The sequence below is a fragment of the Entelurus aequoreus genome, linkage group LG03, assembly GCF_033978785.1.
Source record: "Entelurus aequoreus isolate RoL-2023_Sb linkage group LG03, RoL_Eaeq_v1.1, whole genome shotgun sequence".
NCBI lineage: Eukaryota > Metazoa > Chordata > Actinopteri > Syngnathiformes > Syngnathidae > Entelurus > Entelurus aequoreus.
Genome location: NC_084733.1, coordinates 62,819,285 through 62,836,954, shown reverse-complemented (window position 1 = coordinate 62,836,954; position 17,670 = coordinate 62,819,285). Strand labels below are relative to the sequence as shown.

The window sequence follows — 17,670 nt, the reverse complement described above, 5'->3', positions numbered from 1 at the left end:
TTAAGAACTCAGCCAACATGCCTCGTCTGCATCTTTTATGATTAGACAAGACAACACATATATTTGCAAGGCCATTTTCAAGAAGGATATTTAAAGAGAAACTACATCTTGTGAGACGATGTCAGCCAACTCCGGAAGCTAGCTCATCTGTCCCGGCGATTAAATGTGAGTTCATATATTTTATTTATTTATTTTTTCATGTTTAATATGTTTTTGCAATGTAATTTTGACAGTACCACATAATATGTTTTAATTGCTGATGCGCGTTGATTGATTTTTAAATGTGCCAGAAAATAACCCGTTTTGTACAATGCCCGGTAGTGCGTTAATGTGTTTCTGTATAGTATTTCTTACAGCAATGGTCATGTGAGGACATCAGTTAAGGTATTTTGAGAGGGAATCATTGAAGTCAGACATCACTGAAAGCCTAGGTGGGAAACGCACGGCCCGCCACTGAATTTAAGGAATATAAATCGATATATTGATTAATCGTTACACCCCTAATTAATATGCAGCGTCCATTTTAAAAAGATCAATCTGAATTCTAAAAAAATATATATCTCATATTGTACAAATAAAATGTGATTAATCGAGATCCCCAGAAAGAGCTGGACAAAGTGGCTGGGGAGAGGAAAGTCTGGGCTTCCCTGCTTAGGCTGCTGCCCCCGCGACACGATCTCAGATAAGCGGAAGAAGATAGATGGATAATCGATCTTTGCATTTTGTTATGACATCATCTATTCTAAGACCTCCTGTACTGTCAGTTCAGAAGATGGTTTACTTGCAAAAAAAGGTTCCTCGCTAAGTATTAAAAACAAGTACATTTGTTTTGCAATGAAAAACAGCGAACCATAGCAACGCTTGTTGAAGTATAATGTAACCCAATTTTGTCGCGATCTTATTCTGTCACTTCCACGATTGTTTTATTTTCACACCGACGAGCCGACATGTTGGGCAGCCAAGCATCTCCGAGGCTAAGCGACAAACACAACAGTAAATCAAGTGTTTGACAGGCGAGTGACGAGCAGCTGCACGTTAGCCTTGCTAGCAAGGACGGCCGCCATGTTTAACACATAACATTGCGGGTACCTGACGGCGGGGTTGACGCCAGGGTATTTCCCGGTTGCCCGTCTAATCCCGGCCATGGTTTGGTATCGTCGCTGTGTGGCAGGGATGTGTTTTATGTGGTTAAAATCTCGCTTTTCCCAGGCAAGAGAGCGAGCTGCATCTTCTCCATCACCATCGAGAATGTCCACACTAGCATAGCAACGGAGCCAACCATTACACGCCGAGGGTGCCAACACGTATATCTGAGTGTACGTGGACTATGTCTATTTATATTGTATTTTATGGCTAATTCATATGTTTTACAATTGTTTTGCATCAAGATGGGTCCAAGAGGTGAATATATCTGAATTTGTCAGAAAGTCTCCCCCCCGCCCCCCCATTTTGTAACGCCATGGTCTTGTCCTGTTTGGGGTCTTTTTGACAGCGCAACACCGCAGGACTACAATATGGCGCAATCTCGAGGCAATAACTAGGTGCGATATCACTGATTTTCTTTCCGATCCGATACTAAGTACAATTCAGACTGGTATTGGCGCTACCGATCCGATACCAACACGTTGTGCAAATATACCTAACGTGTTGGCTAAAATTAAAAAACGTTGTGTATTTTCAAATAATAACATATCTATCTAAAAAAACAACTTTAAAATGTAAGAAAAAAGAGCAAAAAATCTAAATGTATTGAGAAAAAGCGGAAATTTTTAAACTGATAATATTATTCTTGGTCACCTATAAGTTATAGTTATAGTTATTATTATTATTATTATTATTATTATTATTATTATTATTATTATTATTATTATTTTAATTAACTACCTAAACTTTGTTTATATTTTCAGTATATATTTTTTTATTTTGAGAGCTTTTAATATTTTAAATGTGGGGGAGGGGGTCATGTTGTTAAAAAATGCTAATAGCAGATATTATAGCTATTCAAAGACACAACTTTGTGTTATAGGTCAGTGGTCCCCAACCACCGGGCCGCGGCCCGGTACCGGTCCGTGGGTCGATTGGTACTGGGCCGCACAAGAAATAATAAAAAAAAATATAATTTTTTTTTTTTTTATTAACTTTTTGTAATTAACTAATGAATTAATTACAAAAAAATACAACAACCATAATAAAATAAATGTGTAACTGAACATTATAATTTTTGTGCTGGCAACATTTTTGACACGAGGTTAAAGATACTGGGTCAATAATAATACAAAGCTGATCAAAATATGTTTTTTAGTATTTTTTTTAATTAAAAAAATATTTTCTAAATCAACATAAAAAAAACACTTACAATTAGTGCACCAAGCCAAAAAACCTCCCTCCCCCATTTACACTCATTCACACTCATTCGCACAAAAGGGTTGTTTCTTTCTGTTATTAATATTTCTGGTTCCTACATTATCTATCAATATAGATTAATACAGTCTGCAGGGATACAGTCCGTAAGCACACATGATTGTATTTTTGAATTGAATTTATTATGAGAAAAAAAAATAAAATACAATTTTTCAAGCGTTGACCGGTCCGCAGTTACAAAAAGGTTGTAACAAACAATAACATTGTTAAACTTTGCCAGGCTGGGAATTATTAACCGTGTAGTTACATGTCCATGGTTTAATAGTATTGTTGATCTTCTGTCTATCCTTCCAGTCAGGGATTTATTTATTTTGTTTCTATCTGCATTTGAGCAGTAGCTAAAGAGCTTTGCCGATGTATTGTTGTGGAGATAAAAGTCACTGTGAATGTCCATTTCGCGTTCTCGAATCTCATTTTCAAGAGGATATAGTATCCGAGGTGATTTAAAATACAAATCCGTGATCCAAAAGGAGAGAGTGTGGAATCCAATGAGCCAGCTTGTACCTAAGTTACGGTCAGAACGAAAAAAGATGCGTCCTGCACTGCACTCTAGTCCTTCACTCTCACGTTCCTCATCCACCAATCTTTCATCCTGGCTCAAATTAATGGGGTAATCGTCGCTTTCTCGGTCCGAATCGCTCTCGCTGCTGGTGTAAACAATGGGGAAATGTGAGGAGCCTTTCAACCTGTGACGTCACGCTACTTCCGGTACAGGCAAGGCTTTTTTTTATCAGCGACCAAGAGTTGCGAACTTTAAATCCTTTCAGCAAAAATATGGCAATATCGCGAAATGAACAAGTATGACACATAGAATGGATCTGCTATCCCCGTTTAAATAAAAACATTTCATTTCAGTAGGCCTTTAAATTTGCACAGAAGACAACAATTTGCACAGAACTATATCAATGTGCAGTGTCTCATGCAGCATTTTAAGTGGGGTTACAAAATGTTTATTTTACTCCTGTTTGTTTAACATTGGGTCGAGGGGGAAGAGTCACAGCCCTGCTTTACCGTGGGCAGGATTGAACCTGTGGTATCGAGTGGTTGACTGATTCAAAGACATTTAGACCCAGGCCAGACTTTTCCTTTTGGATGATCAAATATGTTTAGTCAGTTTTTGTGAAAAGGCCCAAAACATTAAAAAAAAATACCCATTATTTCTTGTGTACAAGTTGTTAAGTTAAAGTTAAAGTACCAATGATTGTCACACACACACTAGGTGTGGTGAAATTATTCTCTCCATATGACCCATCACCCTTGATCACCCCCTGGGAGGTGAGGGGAGCAGTGGGCAGCAGCGGTGGCCACGCCCAGGAATCATTTTTGGTGATTTAACCCCCAATTCCAACCCTTAATGCTGAGTGCCAAGCAGGGAGGTAATGGGTCCCATTTTTATAGTCTTTGGTATGACTCGGCCGAGGTTTGAACTCACAACCTACTGATCTCAGGTATTGGTATAGTACATCCAAATTATGGGCCCCCATACACAAGACCAGTGTTTTTCCACCTGTTTTGAGCCAAGGCACAATTGTTTTAATTTAAAAATCCCACTACAGAAAATGTGAACAAATGAAACTAAGTAGCGTATATTGACCAAATATGACAAAATATGATGCAAATGTTTGATATGGATTGAAACCATAACCGCTAATACACCACTAATTCTCAAAGTAGGCCTATATAGCAATTAGCTACCTGCTGCCACTTACTGATATGGTTACTCTCTTAACAACCGCACATTTCTTGTGGATTATAATTATTGGTTTGCAAAAAATATTTTTTAGGCCAATTAGGTGAAATTGCATATTTTCCCATGGCACACCGGACAATATCTCACGGCACAGTGGTTGAAAAACACTGCACAAGACCTCTAAAGGGCCCCCCATCCCACCCTCAGCCCAACATTGCCACCACACACACACACACACACACACACACACACACACACACACACACACACACACACACACACACACACACACACACACACACACACACACAGTAAGTTTATTGTTTACATGCACTAAAAACAAATTATTGCATGGATTTGGTTGAAACCAGCTTTGCAAAACACATCTATAATTAAGTTTTGGACTTTTTAATGATGGGATTAACAAATAGGACATTTAGAAATATCTATCTATTTATCTTTGGTTTTATAATTATTTTTTTTACGAATAACTAATTCAATATGATTGAAAATAAACAAATAAGATATAATTATTTACTCAAGTTTGACTTCTCAATATGTCAAGTTTTTCTTCACTCCAGAGTGCAAAATTATTTGACTCCTGTTTGTTTTATTTTGGGTCAAGGTTGGAGGAGTCGCAGCCCTGCTTTCCGTGTACCTCTTGGTCTGTATACTCGCTCTCCCCGGTATAAATGTGTTTGCTGAACAGAATTGCTATTGCGACATCCAGTGGACACATTTGGAACAGCAGTTTCTTTCATTTACAAATGCAGCTCACTTTTACACTTAGCAAACTCATCTCGAGGCCTGAGCCGGCCTGCACACAGCAGTCTGTGCTTGCACAAAACAGGAAAAAAAGATGCCTTTGATCCATATCTTATGCATTCCAAGCCGTAGGCTGGCATGCACTTCCTCGAGAAACAAAAAACGCAGTTTGACACGAGACGTGTTGAAATCAGGAACCGTCTGTTGCAGAGCTGCTCACCTTGTTTTGGACTGAAGTCTGCACCTCGCAAGAAACATGTCCGGCAGTAAGTATTCTTTTTCTGCAGATATGACAACTGTTCTGGTATTAGTTTGACAAGTGTGAACTCTTGTTTGGCAGACATGAGGCAGGCCATGCTGGTTATATCCACTGAAGATGAATGGTCCTCCTTGGTGTCTCTGCTGGAGGGAAGTGTTCCAGATGAAGAGCAGCAATTAAGTCCTGGGGGAAGTGTCTATAACTTGGTGCTGGATGACCGCATGATCAGCCTGCATCATGCGGATTTAAAAGAAGACATGACAGGGGAGAACATCAGCAAGGTGATGGATGGGTGCTTCACATCTTGCAAAGATGGAGTAAATACGTTCCTGCTGTTGATCCAAGGTGGACGATACACACCAAGACAAATGCAACTGGTGGAGATACTGCAGGCCCACTTTGGAGTTGAGGCCCTCAAGTACCTGGTGATCGTCTCCCTGGAAGACGGCAAAGCGGTGCACCTGTTGGACGACGTCCTCCTGGACCTGATCAACACGTGCGACGGACGTTTCTGCACAATGACCTCGCCCTCCGCCAGGGAGGAAGCCGGCGTGCTGGTCAGCATGGTGGACAACATGCTGATCGAGAGCGGATCCGCAGGCTACGGCCGAAGCGTGCTAGTCGAGGCCAAGCGGCGGGGCAACGAGGACGCGGCCATGCGCATGCTCAGGCAGAAGGTGCGGGAGGCGAAGGAAAAGGTGCAGGCCTTCGGGCGGGTGGTCAGCCAGAGAGAGGGGAGGCGAGCCGAGGAGGCGAAGGATCTGAGGGAGAAGCATGACGAGGAGAGACGCAAGGAGGCCGCCGAGAGGAGGCAGTTCGAGACCAAGAAGGACAGCCTGGAGGAGGCTGTGGTCAGCCATCGAGCCACACTGCACCTCCAGATGAAGCTAGAGGACAGTAAGTAGGGGAAGACTTTAGGGCTGTCAATCTTGGGGTGCCACACCATTCCATTCTTGGGGGTAACAAGTCGATTCAGTTGGATGCCAGTTCTATTATTACCTACATTATTTCCTCCATAAAATAGATAAACAGCTCTGATTTTTTTGTTTAATACATTTCTACCCAAACATTAAATAAAGTCAAATACAAATAAGGCAACAAGATAAATATCCAACACTTCTCTTTCCTAAAGTAAATCTGTACAGCAAATTAGGCATCTACATCAACAATATGATTTCCCTGAGTGGCTAGACAAAACAGATTTGGAATTTTTTTTTTTTTTAATAGATTAAGAATGGTTACAAATAAAAATTGCAATTAATCTGAAAATATATTTTTTTAACACCCTTAGTAGACTTGTTGTTTTCTTGTCATATTTAATAAAAATGAATGGTTTCTTCATAAATCCACACTGCATGACAACATCTCGACTGGTCAAAGGTTGTTTACCGTGCATTAAAGGAGTCATATGTAAAAATCTGGCCAGAAATGGTACTGCAATCACAGTCAAAATTCTGTACTACCATCTCCCCTCTCCCTGACTGAGATTGCCATCGATCGACTGGGCTACTCCAAAGAACTTCAAACTTCTACTGCCTCTTACTAGGGGTTGAGGTGCTGGGACCATAATAGCTGAAAAAACAAGCATTTTGTCGATAACAAATCTCTAACCAACACATTTTACATAGAAATTAGGCTATTTTTAGGAAGAAGTACAATATCACAACAAATGGCAATCATATGGTTATTGTCAGTACTATCAGAAGACTAAAACTAACTACAACCAACTACTGTTTCAAACGTTTCAGATTGTCATATAACTTGGTATATTTAGTCCACAATATGCAAGCACAAATGAGGAATTCTTTTATCATGTGATTTGGCTGTCTCCATACGTTTCACATTGCCATGATGACAGCCGTGCTAATGTTGGAACCCATTTCCTCAGCGTATCAGCATGTTGAGAAGGAAATAGGCACTGACACTACCCATATCCACATAGGTTTTATTTGTCTAAAATATATTTTGCCCTGTCAGTTGGATGACACATCGACATACAGGGTAACAGGCATATATTTCCCCCATTTGCCTATATGTTGATGTGTCATAGACCGTGCTAGCATGCTAAGTATTGGTTGCTGGAACATACTAGCTTTGTTAGACAAGATCATAGACTGTATTGGACAATATAGTTTACATACCAAATGTACATTTCCATTTATTACAAGTAATAAAAAAATGTAAATGCCTGACTTCAAGGAGGAAATGAGCAAGTTTGGCATCAGATGAAAACATTTTCAATGGTCTCCATCTTTCAAATCCTCGTTTTGTTCCTGGCTTTATCATGAATAAGTTGATGGTATCAAGGCCTTTTAGATTGACTAAGGTCTGACATTTTTAATAACTTTACCAGTAGTTAGACAAAGATGGCGGTGTCTAAGAAACCTGGATGTGACACACTCATGGACTTTCTAATTGGTCAAACGGTGGAGGGCGGCGCATCGTAATTAAAACAATAACAAGATTTCAGGGCTTTAAGTCTAATTTTGAAATGAGCATATCCCGGCTGAACTACCGTTATCAGTTATAGAGGTATTGGAAAAGAACATGATTTATTAATGCCTTTTGACATATCAGGGCCATTTAATGATGACTTTACATGAAATTATTACATATGGCTCCTTTAATATAGTGTTTGGTTTCATAGTGAAATAACTTCAAAATTAATTTTGGAAATGGACAACAGAGCAACAACATAACTGTAAATGTCTCAGAGTGTAAACAATAGCGGACATTGGTGCTGGACTATCGTTTTCTACTCTAGTGCTATAGGAGGCGCTAATGTGCTTTTAAAAAAAGTGGGTGTCTTGCTTTGACCACATGGTCATCTATTTGGTCTAGTAGTTGATGCACAATCAGTACAACTGTACGATATTTGTACGATCGTTTTCAGGAGTGTCAAAACATTTTTTTTTTTAGAATGAATTGATGATTTTTCTTTCTAACGATTCTTAATTTATAAAAACAATTAAAAAAAAAAATCCATGTTTTTTTAATTTAATTTTTGATTATATCTGTTCTGTCCAGCCACTCAGGGCAAATCATATTGTTGATGTAAATGATCTGTATCTGCTGTACACATTTACTTTAGAAAAGTAAAAAGTGTTGGATACTTCTCTTTTTGCCTTATTTGTATTTGTCTTTATTAAATGTTTGTGTTATTTTTTTAAATTAAACAAAACAGTTTTATTTTAGGTAATATAAACATTTATCAGAGCTGTTTATGTACAGTAGTTAATCATAGAACTGGCACCTAATTTTATTAGGATGGCTATTTAAAGAGATAATAACCAGGTGGTCTTTTGAGTATATATTTTGACTTGAGAATCGTTGTAGTAGAAAGTCCAAATCTTAAACAGGAACAAAAGTGAATTTATCACAAGAGTTTTATTTACTCATAATCAAATGGTACAAGGTTGGATTGAATTGCCATGATACAGACAGTTTCTCCGGAGAAACTACGGTGGTCTCTTCTAGCAGGAAAAAAAGAAAGAAGAGCCCCTGACTTGGTCCAACTTGGTTATTTATGTTTTTCCTCATGGGTCAGGGGCCAGCTATTTTGAATTTGCTTACTCTGCAATATCCTTGGATCCCTTAGCCATAACAAACAATCAAAACATCTTGTACAATGTCAGGGCGACCATATGCTCAACTCTTACACACTTGGCAATCTTCTCCCTAATGCATTCAGGTGAAAGGTGAAAATAGGCAGAAATTCCACTAAAATCGATTTGGAATCGAATTGTTACCCACAAGAATCGAAAATAATCAAATCGTGCAGTAATAATAATTTCCCCTGCGGTACAATGTTTGTACCAATTTGACTTTTGAATACATGACTATTAGCAAACAAGATACATTCTGCACTGCGCCTGATGTTGTGCATTGTCTCACGTTCCTTTTTACAGCCAGGTGGGGGCGCTGTTCTAACAGTGGCACCTTGTTTTCAACAACGCTGTTAGTTTATTTTAAGGTAAAATTGCTTTCTAAGCCATGCAATGAAGGTCTTGGTGGGATGGACAGATGGACTGGTGCAAGGTCAAATTTAGATATGTAGGATCATTTTTACCAAAATACGATCATTTTAGAGTATGAAAAAAAACAGATTAAACTGGGTTTGGGGATGTAGAGGGGTGGTCCATGGGCCAAAGTAAGATGTTCCAGGCAACAGAGTGATTAATTTATACATTTTCACATGACTCTAAGCTCTTCTTAACGGTTCACTCTTAAAGCGAGCTGCAGCATTAGCCAGCGTGAGGTGTGCGCTTGACACGCCAGGTAATAAAATATCCTTCATAAAATGCGCCCCGACGGGCAATTACAGCAAGAGGGGTGTTTTTTAAAGTCTTGTTTGCAATGATTTATGGTTGCACCAATGACATTTTCCTGTCACTCTCCTCTCAACAGCTCGCCACCCGCTTGTAAACGCTAACACGACGCATCAAACGGAGAACTTCTTCTGACTTGAATACTAATCGCATGCTGCAGGTGTGTCACCTTATTGCCACTCTGTTAGAAGAATACCTGAGTCCAATACCCCCATTCCAAAACTCACAATATATTATAAAAAGCACCCTTTTTGTTTAACTTAAAGGCCTACTGAAACCCATTACTACCGACCACGCAGTCTGATAGTTTATATATCAATAATGAAATCTTAACATTGCAACACATGCCAATACGGCCGGGTTAACTTATAAAGTGCAATTTTAAATTTCCCGCTAAACTTTCGGTTGAAAACGTCTATGTATGATGGCGTATGCGCGTGATGTCACGAAGTGAACGGAAGTATTGGCACACCATTGTGTCCCAATACAAACAGCTCTGTTTTCATCAAAAAATTCCACAGTATTCTGGACATCTGTGTAGGTGAATCTTTTGCAATTTGTTTAATGAACAATGAAGACTGCAAAGAAGAAAGTTGTAGCTGGGATCGGTGTATTAGCGGCGGACTACAGCAACACAACCAGGAGGACTTTGAGATGGATAGCAGACGCGCTACCGTGAGTACAGCTTTGGCTTCCAAACATTTGATTGCTTGCCCGTACGTGCGTGGCGCTATGTGCATGTCACGTACGTAACTTTGGGGAAATATATGTTTCTTGCCAACTCTGATGGTGGCCGGGGTGTCCTCGAAAGCTACAACGCCCGCCGCCGCACCACTGTTCTCACCTTGACTTCCTCCGTCTCCGGGCCGCTGACCGCATCGGTGATCGGGTGAAGTCCTTCGTCGCGCCGTCGATCGCTGGAACGCAGGTGAGCACGGGTCGTGGTGAGCAGATGAGAGCTGGCGTAGGTGCAGAGCTAATGTTTTTAGCATAGCTCTGTCAAGGTCCCGTAGCTAAGTTAGCTTCAATGGCGTCGTTAGCAACAGCATTGTTAAGCTTTGCCAGGCTGAAAAGCGTTAACCGTGTAGTTACAGGTCCATGGTTTAATAGTATTGTTGATTTTCTGTCTATCCTTCCAGTCAGGGGTTTATTTATTTTGTTTCTATCTGCATTTAAGCACAATGCTATCACGTTAGCTCCGTAGCTAAAGAGCTTCGCTGATGTATTGTCGTGGAGATAAAAGTTACTGTGAATGTCCATTTCGCGTTCTCGACTCTCATTTTCAAGAGGATATAGTATCCGAAGTGGTTTAAAATACAAATCCGTGATCCACAATAGAAAAAGGAGAAAGTGTGGAATCCAATGAACCCTTGTACCTAAGTTACGGTCAGAGCGAAAACAGATACGTCCTGCACTGCACTCTAGTCCTTCACTCTCACGTTCCTCATCCACAAATCTTTCATCCTCGCTCAAATTAATGGGGTAATCGTCGGTTTCTCGGTCCGGAATGCTCTCGCTGCATTGTAAACAATGGGGAAATGTGAGGAGCCCTTCAGCCTGTGACGTCACGCTACTTCCGGTACAGGCAAGGATTATTTTATCAGCGATCAAAAGTTGCGAACTTAATCGTTGATGTTCTCTACTAAATCCTTTCAGCAAAAATATGGCAATATCGCGAAATGATCAAGTATGACACAAAGAATGGATCTGCTATCCCGTTTAAATAAAAACAATTCATTTCAGTAGGCCTTTAAATAACAAGTTAGTGCTCTTTGACCATGAGGTCATTTATGAAAAAATATAATGTACAAAACAGCCGCAACAGAACCATTGTTGGAGCAATCTGCTAAGTCAGCATTAATAGTGCTAAAAAGTAACGTGCAATAGATTTCTCACCAACAACTGAGTAGGAACGTTTTCAAAGTTTTATCTCTAAAACATGTTGTTAATTTGATCAGACTGACCTAAAATAATGAGACTTTGTCCGAATACAAAATTAACTATATACATTTTCTTATGATTTTGTGTGTTTCATTCAGCTTATGTACGTACACTCTTGGTGTTCACAGTCAAAAATTATTCACTGTATTGAATGTATTACGTTCCGTGTTGGCATAGTTGCTCTGCACCCCAAGATGTAGAGAAGGCAGGCAAAGTGGAGGCAGACAGTCCTTTTATTATGAACAACCAAGGGAGCACTAGCATGGTCAAAGTGAAAGAGTGTCGCAGGGAAATGCAAAAAAACAACGGGTGTATGGAAAGTTACAGTATGCAGTATGATAAAGCACAATACTGTCGATGGCACACCCACACACACACACACACACACACACACACACACACACACACACACACACACACACACACACACACACACACGCGTGCGCACACACACACACGCACACACACACACACACACACACACACACACACACACACACACACACACACACACACACACACACACACACACGCACACACACGAACAAAATGCACAAAAGAGTCTCCTTCCCATGAGACAGTTGCAAGACAGTTTAAATAATATTGGGATTTCCTGGTTATTTGGCCCTGCTCATTGTTTGGCAGAACCACAGCAGGTCCCTATACTGTAATTCAGGGTCCTCCAGGTCTCAGTCGGGAAGCCCAGGTCTTCGGTCTTCAGCCACCTATTCCAGTTCCACCAGGGGAACACTGAGGAATTTCCAGGCCAGCTGTGACACATAATCCCTTCAGCGTGTTCTAGGTTTACAATGGGGACTCCTCCCATTTGGGCGTCGCCGAAGCACTTCACCAGGGAGTTTTCCAGGAAGCATCTGGGCTAAAAGCCCAATCCACCTCAACTGGATCCTCCTGATGTGAATCAGCAGTGGCTCTACTCTGAGCTCCTCCTGGATGACCGAGCTTCTGACCATGTCTTCTAGGATGAGTCCAGCCGCTCTACAAAGGAAACTTCTAAGTAAACTAATTCTGTCCGGAAGTACCCGCAATCTTGCTCTTTCTATCATTACCCAAAGCTTGAAGCCATAGGTAGGGATGATGCTCGAAACCGGTTTTCCCGGTTGTTCGATAAGAAAAGAACCGAGTCCTCGGACTCGAATCCCTTTTTGAGAACCGGTACCCGTTATCGAGACCACTATAGTAAAGAAAAAGAGTTGGTTCTTCATTCGAATCCCTGAGAACAATTCCCATCCCGACAAGAAATGCCTCGTGTGACATCACAAGAAATGACGTCACGTAGCCCAGTCATTTGTCACGGTGGGGTGCTGCGTGCTGCGGTTAGTTCCCGGGACGCAAAACTGACGGCTCCGGACGAAAGCGTGCAGGTAGGAGATGATTTATTTCTCATAAATCATACACATTACAACAGACAGGAACGAAATAAAAGGAAAGCGTGCCGTTCGCACGAGAAGCTAAAGCAAAAACTTACTTAGCACAGGAATACTAGAAGTTAAGGTAACTTAGCACAGGAATCATGCGCTCGAAAACCAGAATGCCAACGTAACTGTTGCAAATGCAAACAATGAAGCCACGACGAGTGACCGGAAAAGGCAGGCTTTAATAGAGTCTCTGATGAGCAACAGGTGCGCATACAAGGCAGGTGAAAATCATAAGTAACCATGGTGACTAAAACAAACCCCCGAAGTGTACAAAACAACTAAAGAAGTCCAAAACTAACAACATAACTAAACAAAACATGATCCGACCACATCATAATACATCACAGTTTCATATAATTTCACTTTACAGGAGTAGGAAGAAGTAAAGCTTATTTAATCCTACCCCTTTCCCACTTCATACAAATATATACATCATTTACTGACCTTTTTATAATAAAATATCTATGAATTAGTATTGACGGAAGTGGATAATTACATATATCCATATTTAAGTGTTACTTCTTTAGTTTCGTGGTCGTATTGCAAAACAGCTCCATTTTGTTCTCTTTTGAGTCTTCAAAGTGTACGGTATGGTCTGGCCTTGATAGCTCTGGAATGCAGGAGGCAGAGAAGAGTCCTCCCTGCTTCCCTTCTCAGGCCGACTCTAGATAAGAAACACAATGGACATTTGTAGTCATTTCTGTAAGGTGGGGGCGAGGAACAACGAAGGTGGGGGCGAGAGACAGAGGAGAGAGGGCAACGCTGGCGTAGGGAGGGAAGATCAATCTGAGCTGTGCGAGTGAACGCTTCTGTACTGGATTGGTCTCACGTTTATTGTCAAAGCTTTGAGAATAAACCACAAAATACCAACTACTGCCTGGTGTACAATTTGAGCTCAGCTATGTGTCATCAAAAGAACTTGGGAGCAGCCAGCACAACTTAATTTCTCTGGGAGGAAGATCTGCTGGGACGCAACAGTATATACAACAGTTTTGTAATATGTAATTAATTAATTCAGTCATTATTAATATACTGAGATGAAGAATATCTTATTTTCAATAAGCTTGAAAGTATTTCTCATAATTCTTCTTCTTCTTTGTACTTTGTAAGCACTATTCATTTGAACAACCTTATAAACTGGATCATATCAGTACAATGTTTAACTTCTTTACTTAATCTATTCCATCATTTAATTCCACATCATTTTAGCTGTTTGCAATTTAACATAATCATCGAACTTTAATATTTTTGACTCAATAAATAAAGTGTTTGTACAGTATGTTCTCTATATCCAACATTATGTATCAGTCTAATTGATCTTTTTTGTAACACGGTTAACGAATGTAGCGCACATTTGTAGTTATTTCCCCACATTTCTGCACAATAACTCAGATATAGTACCGTAATTTCCGGACTATAAGCCGCACCTGACTATAAGCCGCACCAGCTAAATTTAGGGGAAAATACAGATTGCTCCATATATAAGCCACACCCGACTATAAGCCGCAGGGTTTTGATGTGTAATTACCGTAGTATATAGGGGTTCCTGCTACCACGGAGGGGATTGTCGGGACAGAGATGACTGTTTGGGAACGCAAAGCGTCCCATTTATTAACAATAAATCTTTCAATCATTCAATCAGACTTTCACATCTTTGACATGGCGAACAGCATTCGTGCAGAGTACAAATAATACAACGGTGCAAACTAATACAAAGTGCTCGCCTGTACGTTATCAAAATAACCAGCCTACCGGTATATGAAAAGTCAGTCTTTAATCATTGTGTCATCGTCTTCCTCCTGCGTACTAAAACCACCGAAATCCTCTTTGTCGGTGTCGGAGAAGAACAGGCCGTAAATAAGCCGCACCCTTGTATAAGCCGCAGGGACCAGAACGAGGGGAAAAAGTAGCGGCTTATAGTCCGGAAATTACGGTAATACTATAGTAGCGAGCAGTAGAGAATGTGAAGTGATTTGTTAAACCAAATATTGTGTGTTTTTCCATATACAACAACCTATCTGGACTCGATAAAAGAATCGATAAGGAATCGGTTCGATAAGAGGATTCGATAATAGGCTCGAACTCGATAATTTCTTATCAAACATCATCCCTAGCCATAGGTGGGGTTAGAAACGTAGATCGACCGGTGAATTGAGAACTTTGCCTTCCGGTTTGCCTGACTCTTCACCGCCAACGATCCGGTACAGTGACCGCATTACTGCACCGATGGGCCTGTCAATCTCACGCTCTAGCATTTCCCCACTCATGAACAAGATCCCGAGATTCTTGAACTCCTCCACCTGGTACAAGACCTGCACTCCCAATATGAAGGGTGCAATCCACCCTTTTCCGGTTGAGAACCATGGCCTCGGATTTGGAGGGGCTTAGTCTCATTTTAGAAGTGTTACACTTAGCTGCAAACCTCCCAAGCGAATGCCGGAGGTCACATATTAATGAGGCCATTAGGACCACTTCATCTGCAAATTGCTGGGATAAGACCCAAAGGCCACCAAAATGGACACCCTCAATGCCTTCTCTGACACGACTCTAAATAGAGACGCCGGCAGTTGGTTGCTTTTATACACCACGCATCTGGCGATTGACGATAGGTGTCTCTGTGGTTACAATAAGTGAATAGGTGATAGTGACGTTAATTAAAACATTTACTGTAATCAACCAACAGTTGCTTTACAAAGAGGTAACAACTGCTAAACAGATAATTCCTCAATATGCAATCCCGACCTGGTAAAAAATACATTAAAAAAACAGACATTGGAATAGCTGAACCGGGAGGCAAAGCTCTCAATTTACTGGTCGATCTATGTTCCTATCCTCACCTATGGTCATGAGCTATGGGTTTGGATCGAAAGGACAAGATCGGGTATATGGGTGGCTGAAATGAGTCTCCTTCATAGGGTAGCAGGGCTTTCTTTTAGAGATAGGGTAGGGTAGGGTAAGCTCTGTCATTCGGGAAGAGCTCGGAGTAAAGTCTCATCTTGAGAGGAGCAAGATGAAGGGGCTCGGGCATCTGGTTAAGAATTCCTCCAGACACCTCCCTGAGGAGGTATTCAGGGCAACTCCGACTGGTAGGAGGCCAGGGGGAAGACACAGGACACGTTGAAAATACTATATTTCCCAGCTGGCCTGATAATGCCTTGGAATCCCCCTGGTTGAAGTAGCCGGGGAGAGGAAAGTCTGGGCTTCTGTGTTCAGGCTGCGGCCCTGCAATCTGGATGGATGGATGGCTATTTAAAGAGATAATAACCAGATGGTCTTTCCTGTCTCTTAGATGATGACACAAAAAAGATGTCCGTGGTTCTGCTAGGTCTGTCAGGCAGTGGCAAGACGTCAGCTATTAATCTCATCTTGGAGCGAGCAAGTAACCAGTTCCCCATAAACGGATCCAATGACGAGGACCCCCAGTCCACCCTGGTCTGTGAGAGGAAAGAGGTTTGCACGGCGGAGAGGAGGCTAATCCTGGTGGACACACCTGAGCTGTGGGACGAGGACGGAGTGGAGAACCTTCAGCAGGTGAAGGACTGCCTAGCTCTGGCGCTGCCGGGACCCCACGTCTACTTGCTGGTGCTCCAGGTGGGCCGCTTTACTCAGGGCGAGAGCGTGATTCTAACTCACCTGCAGAGGATCCTCGGGAAAGACGCCGCCGAGCACTCCTTGGTGCTGTTCGTTCACATGAGCCAAGGCCCGCCCAGGTCTCAGAGGATTCACAACTACGTGGCGGGGGCCCACGCAACGCTGCAGGAGCTCATCCGGAGGTGCGGCAGCCGCTACTACGAGCTAGACCTGGCCAAGACCCACAATGCTTTAAGCTACCATCAGGTCAGAGAGCTGCTGTCAGGCATCAACAAGCTCGTGGCGTCTCACGGAGGACGAGCACACGCGGTGAAGAGGTTCACTGCTCAGGAGCTCCAGGACAGAAAGAAAATGATTGAGGACATGAAAGGCGGGACCTGGGAGTCCAACTTCCAGCTCAAAGATGGTTAAGTGCCATCCATCAGTTATATGGTTTTTCACTACACTATCATATTAGTTTTGCTTATAATATACGTTGACAGAAAAACGGAAACATTGCAGGGGCTACTTTGATAATCTCTTATTTGTGGATTAAAATGCAAAAGCCAATTCAAAATATGTAACATTTAAATTGGTGCTTCAATAAACCATTCCAAAAGGTCAGATGAATACTGAATTGTAATTTTTCAGTGTGAGTTTTGGGAGGAAAATATGGGCTGCAAATTGCCCCGAGGCATGGCCTTTGGACACCACTGTACTATACTTTGGTCATGTCTCTGCGGGTTGGTTTTCCCTCGGTATTAAGGTCATTTTCAATACGGTAATGTTACATACCGTAACTTCCGTAATTTATTAGCCGCAACTTTTTTCCCATGTTATGAATCCTGCGCCTTATACAATTCTGCGGCTAATTGGTACATTTTTCCGAGTTGAAAAACTTCACATGTTGCCAATAAATTTAGCTTAATCACATTAGACCAGGGGTGTCAGGCTTGTTACAGACAGTTTGGTTATGTTTGGGTTTTCCTCTGTTTGTGTTTATTTCCTGTCAGCGCTCTTGTTTTGGTTCCATTTCCTGCATGTCTCCCTGAGCGCTCGTTTCCCTCACCTGTCCCTGATTGGCAGCCTGACACACCTGGTTGCAATTGCCAATCAGACTACTATTTATGCCTGCCTCACCCTCCAGTCCGGGCTTGATGATTGTATCCTGTTGCCTGTAACCTGTTATCCTGTTTCCTGGTTCCTGTTGGCTGTTTCCTGTTACCTGTTTTCCCTGCATGTGCACAATTTTTTTTTTTT

The 17,670-nt window shown here is 41.5% G+C and overlaps 2 protein-coding genes across 3 annotated transcripts in view; one reads left to right on the top strand and one right to left on the bottom strand.

The window, feature by feature from the left end:
- dnaaf9 (dynein axonemal assembly factor 9) overlaps positions 1 to 1,308 on the bottom strand; it is a 63,581-nt gene extending 62,273 nt beyond the window's left edge. For both annotated transcript variants that reach the window (XM_062042400.1, XM_062042401.1), the window contains exon 1: positions 1,090 to 1,308. In XM_062042400.1, coding sequence (XP_061898384.1) covers positions 1,090 to 1,145 — 56 coding nt within the window. In that variant the 5' untranslated portion in view covers positions 1,146 to 1,308. The remainder of the gene's footprint in view (positions 1 to 1,089) is intronic.
- Positions 1,299 to 17,283, top strand: LOC133646710 (uncharacterized). The gene is made up of 4 exons (XM_062042404.1): positions 1,299 to 1,316; positions 5,087 to 5,142; positions 5,217 to 6,032; positions 16,130 to 17,283. Exons 2-4 carry the CDS (start codon positions 5,133 to 5,135, stop codon positions 16,840 to 16,842), a joined length of 1,539 nt encoding a protein of 512 aa, XP_061898388.1. The 5' UTR covers positions 1,299 to 1,316; positions 5,087 to 5,132; the 3' UTR covers positions 16,843 to 17,283.
- Positions 17,284 to 17,670: the final 387 nt, after the last annotated feature.

Coding starts and splice junctions, on each gene's coding strand:
- LOC133646710 (XM_062042404.1), top strand. Junction 6,033..16,129: donor CCAGATGAAGCTAGAGGACA/GTAAGTAGGGGA, acceptor CCTGTCTCTTAG/ATGATGACACAAAAAAGATG.